The sequence below is a fragment of the Humulus lupulus genome, chromosome X, assembly GCF_963169125.1.
Source record: "Humulus lupulus chromosome X, drHumLupu1.1, whole genome shotgun sequence".
NCBI classification, from domain to species: Eukaryota; Viridiplantae; Streptophyta; class Magnoliopsida; order Rosales; family Cannabaceae; genus Humulus; species Humulus lupulus.
Window position 1 is genome coordinate 83,640,315 of NC_084802.1, and position 9,831 is coordinate 83,650,145.

Sequence of the window (9,831 nt, forward strand, 5' to 3'; positions counted from 1 at the left end):
ATGAAGGAAATTGAGAAGAGAAGAGTGTCGGGGAGAGAGAAAGGAGAGTAGAAGAAAAAGAGAGAGTCCTACGACTCTTTGAGTTAGTGGGCCCACATATATAAAAAACAAATTATTTAATAAAAAAAATTACGAGTCTTTACAAATTGACTTTCTAAACCATTTATGAGGAAAAAAATTAGTAACTGTTAAGATCTTACCTATTTGTATACATCATTTCTCTTTCATTATTTATTTATTATTATTCTGTTTAGAAGAAAAAAACATAGTGCAAAGATAAATCTTAAGTTTAAAAAATATCTGTATGTACGTCACATTCTTGTATTAGTTATATTTCTTTGAACACACATCCATAATTCATTAGATTTCACGAAACATACAAGGCAAGATATATATCTAACTATATCTAGTGACTGGTTTATTTTTATAATGAGTGTAACGTACAGTTTCAGTTTTGTACGTCATTGATCAATTGAAAATAATTTATGGAATTCCAATATATAATGTTAGTAATATGGTTCGTTCCACTTAGCCCTATATTGGTCTTATTTTTTACTCAAATAATAGTTGACAACACAACATGGCCAGTTGATCTGATCACCAACAGCAAAATAATATTATCGATCGATAAGCTATTGATGTGATCAAGATCGAAGTACATCATTAAACATTTTTCTAGTTTTTGTAAGATCTATAAAAGTACGAACTTGATAAGAATACTACTTTTTAATTAGTGACATATAATAACCACTAAAAGCTAATAACATCTAAAGGGTGAAATTTTGAATATCCTTGTTCGAATGATTTAGACCCACTGTGATATTGTATCATATCATCAGCAGTAGTACTAACACATGGCAACCCTATTTGACTCGTGGGTCGTTGCACGCCAGCTCTTTTAGAAATTCTTCTTCTTCTCTCCACCATTCTCCTATTTCTCTCTTCCTTTAAAATCAATGGTTCTTCTGTAATGGTTGACAGACCTGAAAAGTTCCCCATATTGTACTTACAATAAAGTTATATATAATTGGCTCGATTTTGCGTACGGATGGCCCTAAAATGTTCCCTAAACTAATTAGCTAGGCCAATGTTAGAAAAAAGAACGACTTATATTTAAGTAAAACAATTTGAATTTCAAATTATTATATATTATATTGCTTCAATATTAAGGATTATATAGATTTTGGAGTTCTGCAGCAACAGCTTGTATATTATTAGACTGAATTGAATGATTGTGATAGGTTGATATATTCGTTTTTACCAATTATTGTGTACTTCCATATGCTAATTTTGAGACTCACAAATTACAACATGCATGCATGTTTAAACCAAAATAAAAGTTAATCTATGTTATGTTATAAACTCTGCTTATTAGTTAAGAATCTAAATGATGAATATTACCAATATATATATATATATATAATGATTCTAATAGTATTTATTGTTTTTTTTAGGGTAGGTACCCATTTCGTTTCTTCTGTTTTCGAAAAGTTCAATTTTGGTACCCTCTATTATCAGTATTACTCACTTGGTACCCTTAGTTTTGAAAATTGATATCCTCTTGTCAATTTCGGTCAATAATATTTTTTAATGATAAGTTTGCCCTCGTTAATTTGTTTTTTATTTGATCTTATTTTAAAATTAAGTAATAATAATAAAAAAATAAATACTTAATCGATTAATGATATTAAATAAAATAAAGAAGGGGAAAATGTGGTATTTGTCTTCAGATTTATTGGCTTCCCTTATGTTAGAATTAAGTGGTTAGAATTCTGTTAGGTTGTTAGATGAGTTAGTTAGTTTTAGTTCTTTGTAACTAAGTGAGTTGTTTTAGTAACTAATTGGTTACTGATTGTTCTCTTGAGCTTATGAGCTCTATTAATACTGATTCATTGCAATTGTTTTTGATGATGATCAATAAGAATATTTTTTTCCACATTCTCTAAAACGAATATGGTATCAAAGCTCAGTGACTCGTGAGTTCTTTGTTGTTCGTCCATTTTCTTTTCTTTGTTCCTTTATTCTTACTACCATGGCCATAAATGAAGGAGTTCAGACGCGACGTAAAGCTACTCGATCCAATTCAACTGAAGATAACTCGAATGAAGATTCCCATCTGTTTTCTGTTCTTGACGACCATTCTCGATCTCACACTGACGATCCTTGGAGCCCTTACTATCTTTCACATGGCGATCATCCTAGTGCCAATCTGGTTCCCAAAATTCTTACAGGCAGTACCAATTACAGTTCTTGCAGAAGATCCATGATGGTGGGATTACTTGCCAGAGACAAAGTGCAATTCGTCAATGGCAAGCTTTCATCAAAAGAATGCTCGAAGAATCTTTGAAGCAAAACGGTGTATACAAATTCTTACTCAGGGATCGAATGATGTTACCACTTACTACACTCGCAGAAAGGCTTTATGGGATCAGATCCAAGAATATAGACCTGCACATGTTTGTACATGTGGGGCAATGAAGACTGTTCTGGCTTATCAAGAAGAAGATCGTGTTCTTGAATTTCTGGTTGGCTTGAATGAGTCTTATAACAATGCCAGATCTCAGATTCTTTGACAAGATCCCTTGCCTAGCATTAACAAGGCTTATGCATCGATTATCCAAGAGCAGAGACAATGTGGAATTACAAACACTCACACTGACATTACCCAGCCTAATTCAGATCCTCAAGGTTCGCCTACCCTTGGACAATTTGCAGGAAGTAGTCACTACAACATACCTCGCATGACTTGTACTCATTGTGGCATGACTGGACACACTATGGCCAAATGTTATAAGATACATGGATATCCACCAGGACATAAATTTCATGGCAGATTCCCGAGTAAGCACAATGGTAATGCTGGTCATCATCTCCCTAAGCCTGCTGCCAATTTCTTAGGATGCATAGATACTTCTAGCCCCAGATTAGCAAATGATCAAGAGCTAATATCAAACTTGACTGTTCAATGTCAAAGGTTGATGGAGATGTTTGGACAGAAAGGTCAAGAGTCATCACTCACCTCATCCAATTCCTCTTCCGATTCTCCAATTGTGTCTCATTCTTTTGGTAAGGACTTTCTTGTTCTCAAGCATAGATGGATAATTGATACAGGAGAAACACATCATGTGTGCTCTGCTATTTATATGTTTCATCACACCAGTCCCAGTTCTAATCTGACATGCGTTCATTTACCTAATGGGTCTAGAGCACAAATCACTTGTATTGGCACTATTCATGTTTCACCACATATCATCTTGAAAGATGTGCTTTGTGTACCTGATTTTCAATACAATTTGCTCTCTGTCAGTTCACTAATTCAGTCTGCTTCTTGTTCCTTTCATTTTTTTCCCTGATTCTTGCATTATTCAGGATCATATGAAGACACAGCAGATTGGGACGGTTGACAGATTGGGGAATTTATACTATTTGAATGCGCCTTGCAACTCTCAAGTACTCTCCACACTTCTCCAAAAAAAAAATTCTTTTTTCTGAGTCAAAAATCAGTGATGAAACCGTATGGCACTACAGATTAGGCCATCCTTCTTGTATAAAAGAACATCCTTTGAATAAAGATTTGCAATTCAGACATTATTCTTGTCCCCATTTTCATTGTACTGTCTGTCATTATGCCAAACAAAAGAAATTGCCTTTTATTTCTTTACATCATATTGCTGAAAATTGTTTTGATCTAATTCACATTGACATTTGGGAGCCTTTCAATACTCTAACCACCGAAGGTTATAAGTATTTCATTACCATTGTGGATGATTGTTCTAGATTTACTTAGGTCAATAAAAGTCTGAAGCACAAACTGTCATTCCAACTTTTATTCAACTCATTAAAACATAGTTTGGTGCCCAAATCAAAGGCATTCGGTCTGATAATGCCAAAGAGTTACAGTTTCCAGAGTTATATCACACTCTTGGAATTGTCCATTATCATTCCTGTGTTCAAATGCCACAACAAAATTCTATTGTGGAACGAAAACACCAGCACTTGCTAAACGTGGCCAGAGCACTTTTGTTTCAGTCTTATATTCCCTTACGCTATTGGGGTGAATGTATCTCCACTGCTGCTTATTTGATTAACCGAATTCCTAGTCCTAATATGAAACACAAAAGTCCTTTTGAGGTTCTTTATTCTAAGGTCCCTAGTTATGAGCATTTGAAAGCTTTTGGTTGTTTAGCCTATGCCTCTACATTATCGGCATCCCGAACAAAATTTTCTCCTAGAGCTGTACCTTGTGTTTTCCAAGGATATCCTATAGGAATGAAAGCTTACAAATTGTTAGATCTTAACACTAATAAAGTTTTTTCTTCTAGGGATGTGCATTTTCATGAACATATTTTTCCTTTTGTTCAAAGTGCTGAATTACCAAATGGATATCATGACTTCTTCTCTGCTGTGCCAATTCCATCTTTTGCTCCACCAACTCTGTCAACTCCCCAATCTGAAGTTCCTACTCCCACTTTTTTAAGCCCGAGTGGAAGACCAGCTCAAGTTTCACACAAACCCTCTTATTTGAATGATTCTCATTGTTTTTTATCCACTAATCCTTCTCTTGCTATACCATAGGTGTCATTGCCAGTCACTTTACATCCCTTATCTCACGCTATTGACTATAGCAGGTTGTCACCTTCCTTCCGAGCTATTGTTTTGTCTATTTCTAGTCACCAGGAACCTGAATTTTGCAGTCAAGCTCATGGGATTCCAGAATGGGATGCGACTGTGGCATCTGAAATAGCAGCTTTGGAAGCCAACAACACTTGGTCTATAGTTAGTTTGCCTCCTAATCATCATGCCATAGGATGCAAATGGGTGTACAAGATCAAGTACCATGCCGATGGCACCATTAATAGACACAAGGCAAGATTAGTTGCCAAAGGCTATAATCAACAGGATGGGATTGATTACATAGACACTTTTACTCCTGTGACCAAATTGGTCACTGTGAAACTGGTTCTAGCTTTGGCTACTGTTCGAGGATGGAATTTGCATCAATTAGATGTCAATAATGCTTTCCTCCATGGTGATTTGCATGAAGAAGTGTTTATGACTATACCTCAAGGGTATAGTCCTAAGGGGGAGATACCAGCCAATATTGTTTGCAAGCTTCAGAAATCTTTATACGGTCTCAAGCAGGCTTCCAGACAATGGTTTGCAAAATTTTCAAGTGCCTTGGTTGATGAAGGATTCCACCATTCTATTACTGACCATTCTCTGTTTATGAGACATTTTGGCAACAGTTTTATCATTTTGCTAGTCCATGTAGATGATGTAATTTTGGCAAGTAATGATCTGGAAGCATTAGATACTTTAAAGGCAAGATTGAATACCAAGTATAAGTTGAAAGACTTGGGCAAATTGAAATATTTTCTTGGATTAGAGATTGCTAGATCTGACAGATGAATTTTTGTATCTCAAAGGCCATATGCTCTTCAGGTTCTTGAAGATTTAGGGTATCTTAGATGCAAACCACTAAGTATTCCTATGGAAGCAAATCTGAAACTCAGTCAAGATGGCAATCAAGATGGGAAAGATAATCTGGCAGACCCCACTTTGTATAGAAGAATAGTTGGGAAAATACAATACTTGACCATAACCAGACCTGATTTATCTTATTCAGTCAATAGGTTAAGTTAGTTTTTAGCTAATCCAAGGAGCAGTCACATGAAAGCAGCACATAGGGTCCTACAGTATGTTAAAGGATGCCCAGGTCAAGGTATTTTCATGTGAGTTAAGTCACAGATCAAATTGGAAGCTTATACAGACTTGGATTGGGTAGCTTGTCCTGATACTAGAAGATCAATAATAGGTTTTTGCATCTTGCTTGAAGAATCTATCATTTCTTGGAAAAGTAAGAAACAACATACTGTTTCTAGGTCTTCTGCTAAAGCCAAATACAGGGCCATGGCCAACACAACCTGTGAATTGGTTTGGAATCTTTCTGTATTAGAGGAGTTGAAGATCAAACATGAAGGCCCTGCAATTCTACATTGTGACAACAAGGCTGCCCAACACATATCAGCAAATCATGTTTTCCATGAGAGGACTAAACACATTGAAATAGACTGTCATTTGGTTAGAGAGAAATTTCAGAAGGGGATCATCAAAACAAGTCATATTTCAAGAAAGGAACAACTTGCAGATATTCTAACAGAGCCATTATTTCCAAATCAGTTCAAGCTACTCAAAGACAAGATGAAATTGGAAAACATATATATTTCAGGGGGAGTGTTAGAATTCTGTTAGGTTGTTACATGAGTTAGTTAGTTTTAGTTCTTTGTAACTAAGTGAGCTGTTTTAGTAACTAATTGGTTATTGAATTTTCTCTTGAGCTTATGAGCTCTATTAATATTGATTCATTGTAATTGTTTTTGATGATGATCAATAAGAATATTTTTTCCACATTCTCTAAAACTAATATCTTACAAGCGAAGTGACTAGGTGAGAGAAAAAGAAAAACTTGGAACGTTGCAGAAGCCAGATGCAGGCGTACAGAGTGCCACCTTCAAATGGAGAAGAAGGTCGGAGAGAGCTGCAATCACTGCTTCTCGTTCAAACGGAGAGCCACCTTCAAACAGAGAAGAAGCCAAACGTAGACGCAGACGAATAGAGAAGAAGGTCAGATAAGAGTTACGACTGCTACTTCATGTAGAGACGACCAACGCAAGGTTAGCGATTTTTTTCTTTCCTTATTTCTTTTTGGTTTTCCTGGGTTTCATTGGTGTTGTTTATTCAAGATTTTCTTTGTTTTTTTAGTCTGAAGAATACGACAATGTTGTTCGTGGGTTTTAATTGGTGTTGTTTCTGGGTTTTACAGGTTTTGAGTTTTATTTTAAGGGTTCTGAGTTTGTGTTTTCTGGGTTTTTGATTGTGTGTTTATGTCCATTAACAATATGCTCTAAATAGTTGTTTGTTTTTCAAATTGTATTTGTTTTCACAGTATGAGTGAGGCATACGTTTTTGTTGATAAATAAGGAAAATATTGAAATGTTAAGAGCTTTGCTACCATATATAAAACCACGACAGAATAAAGAAGAATAGAATATACAAAAGAAGATCTAAGAGAATAACAAACTTACGACATTAGGAAGATGGAGGCTAAGAGACCGTAATGTGAGTGAGAGAGACTTAGGAATGGCCCAATTAAATTAGGTTATTTTAATATACAATATTTATTTATTAAGCTTATATTTATTTTATTATTATTTTAGCAAGGTTAATTAATTTCGAAAAATAAGTCCTTATAAAAGACCAATTAGTGGAGGACAAACTGGTTATTAAAAAAAATTTGATTATCAAAATTGACCCGAAGGTACCAGTTTTAACTCATTAATTCTCAAAATTGAGAGTACCAAGTGAATAATACTCAAAATTGAAGGCACCAAGTGAGTAATACTATTATAATAGAGGGTACTATAACTAAACTTTGCCAAAATAGATAGTATGTATATATTTAACCTAAATAGCAATGCCAATTAAGAATATATATTTTATACGTACCTCTTTTCTCAATCAAATTCCTCATCATCATTTTTTTGTAATACTGTCCCTCGTCATTGCGACTCATATGATCATACTGATCATGATGATGATCACCTTGTGACAATCTTGACCGGGATGTGGCAAAAAGCCACGTGGCGTCCATCTGTTTGCTGATCATGCGCGCAGCATAATATGGAATCTTCGTGGTGATCACCTCCGGATCTGACTTGATGCAACCATTGATGAACCTTATGCAGTCCATCAAACTCTCCTTGGCCAATCCTTTCATGTCATAAGCCTGTGATCTTCTCCACAGACTTTTACCATGAGAATTAGCTGGAGTCGACAGGCAAAGAGCCCTGGTCGAGTCTGTAATGGCAGAATCCGGATCCTTAAGCAACAATTGACACTGAGCCCTATTACTATAAAGCACCATTCTCTCTTTTATTAACCTTAAAGGACACAAAACCAATGCTTCAGAGTACTTGCTCGTAGCTTCTTCTATTTCTCCTAAACAATACAAACGGTTTGCTTGTTGTTTAATCAACCCAACCAAAACCTTTCTCTCCTCAAGTTTTTCGTCACATATTGCCTTTTCTTTTCTCCTCTTCTCTACCTTCCAATTCCATAAATCTTCAAACAACTTTTGAACTTTGCTACTGATGTTAAATGACTTCTTTTCCTTGTAATAATTATAATCCAAAAGGAGTGCTTTTGTAATTTCTTCACCCACGTTTGCTCTGTCTCCAAGGTCTTTCAGTTCGACCAAATCAATAAGAAACAAGATAGCAATGTCAATAACTTGGTATCTGGTATCTAGATCTTTGAGAAGTAAAAGAAGGCAATCGATTCCCATATACTGCCAATCGTCAGAAGACCTCGAGAGATTACAGAGATATTCTATAACATCTTTCATCTCAGCAATTCTTTTCCTCCCATATTTATTGTAACACAAAATTCTAATAAGTCCAACCCCACCAGGTGACACATGGTTGGCCAATCCACCCCACATCCCACAAAGACTTCTCAAAAACTCCTTCTCACAAATGATATTCAAAGACCTCTCTTTATAAGCAAAACAGTTCAGAAGATAAAGAGACCAACACTGAATTTGGCTAGTCCATTCCTCGGCCTTGAAGTTCTCCATTTCTGTACTTCCAACTCCTCTAGTAAGTAAGTCACTATGATATTTTAGCCTCCTTTTAGTATTGATGTCCTTAACTCCTACAAAGTTATCATAAACGACATCTAGGCAAGTAGAAGCTAAACACATAGCTAACCTTACCACCTCTTCCTCGTATTGAGCTAAGGCTTCAAAAGTTCTTTCGTAGCTGGCGAGGTGACCAAGTGCTCGAACTGCTACCCTTTGTTCTACCCAACTCATCTTTTTTCCTCTGAGAAGATCCATCAATGGTGGGATAACGCCTGACTCCACGGCCTTCTCGGCAGACTCGACCTTGTTCATGGTGTAAGAGCCAATGACATGAGCCGCGTAGTAAGGGATGTATATGTTGTGGTCCCTACAACGCCACCCATCATCGTTTAGAGCTTTGTGGATTAAACTCGCCATGCACTCGAAAACGCCAAGCGATGGCAACTCCGAGTTCCCCGGGTGACTCATCGCGATGTGCCACAGACCGCTAAGGACCAAAACATTTTCCTGTTCGTCTCTCACAAGTAGTTTCTTGAAGAAGTTTGCTATTTTGGCTCGTTTTTGTTTCGAGACTGGCTCTTTCATGGTGCAGAAGAAGCAAAATGGGGTGGTCAGATTACTTTTGGGAATGTTGTTAATATTAGTGGGAAGAGAAGTTGTTCGGATTTTCTCAAGTTTTTGCAGGGAAGAATCCATGGATGAGAATCAATATAAGATTAAACTAGCTAGGGTTTTTATTTTCTTTTTATCCAATAAAAAAAGCTGGAGACGAAGGAAAAGGTTGGAGAAGTATGTAGGACACAATACTTAGCGAGCGGCGCATGTTAGAGTATTATAATCGAGAAAGTTATATTAGCCAGCGTTGGAAGGGGAGATGAATATGCCAGTTAAGATATGGTAATAACACACATTAGTTATATAAATATATGTATGTATATATATATATATTCTTTGCAAAAATTAATAACTAAGATATATTAATTTGTGGCACCTAAAAGAAACGCAACAATCACGTCCGGTGTTTTGTTTTGAGCTCTCTTCGACAAAGATAATAGTTTGATAATAATTAATGTCCAATAATTCCTTCTCAGTTCAAACTTATATACATAGATAAATATATATATTTGTTATATATATATATATATATATATATCTGTTCAAACTTAATAGTTTTTTTTATATATATCTGT

The 9,831-nt window shown here is 35.7% G+C and overlaps 1 protein-coding gene across 1 annotated transcript; it reads right to left on the minus strand.

Annotated features, from left to right (window-relative positions):
• Positions 1-528: 528 nt before the first annotated feature.
• Positions 529-9,470, minus strand: LOC133803933 (uncharacterized). Its single transcript, XM_062242077.1, has 2 exons — positions 7,507-9,470; positions 529-983 (listed from the first exon to the last, which is right to left on the minus strand). Exons 1-2 carry the CDS (start codon positions 9,335-9,337, stop codon positions 751-753), a joined length of 2,064 nt encoding a protein of 687 aa, XP_062098061.1. The 5' UTR covers positions 9,338-9,470; the 3' UTR covers positions 529-750.
• Positions 9,471-9,831: the final 361 nt, after the last annotated feature.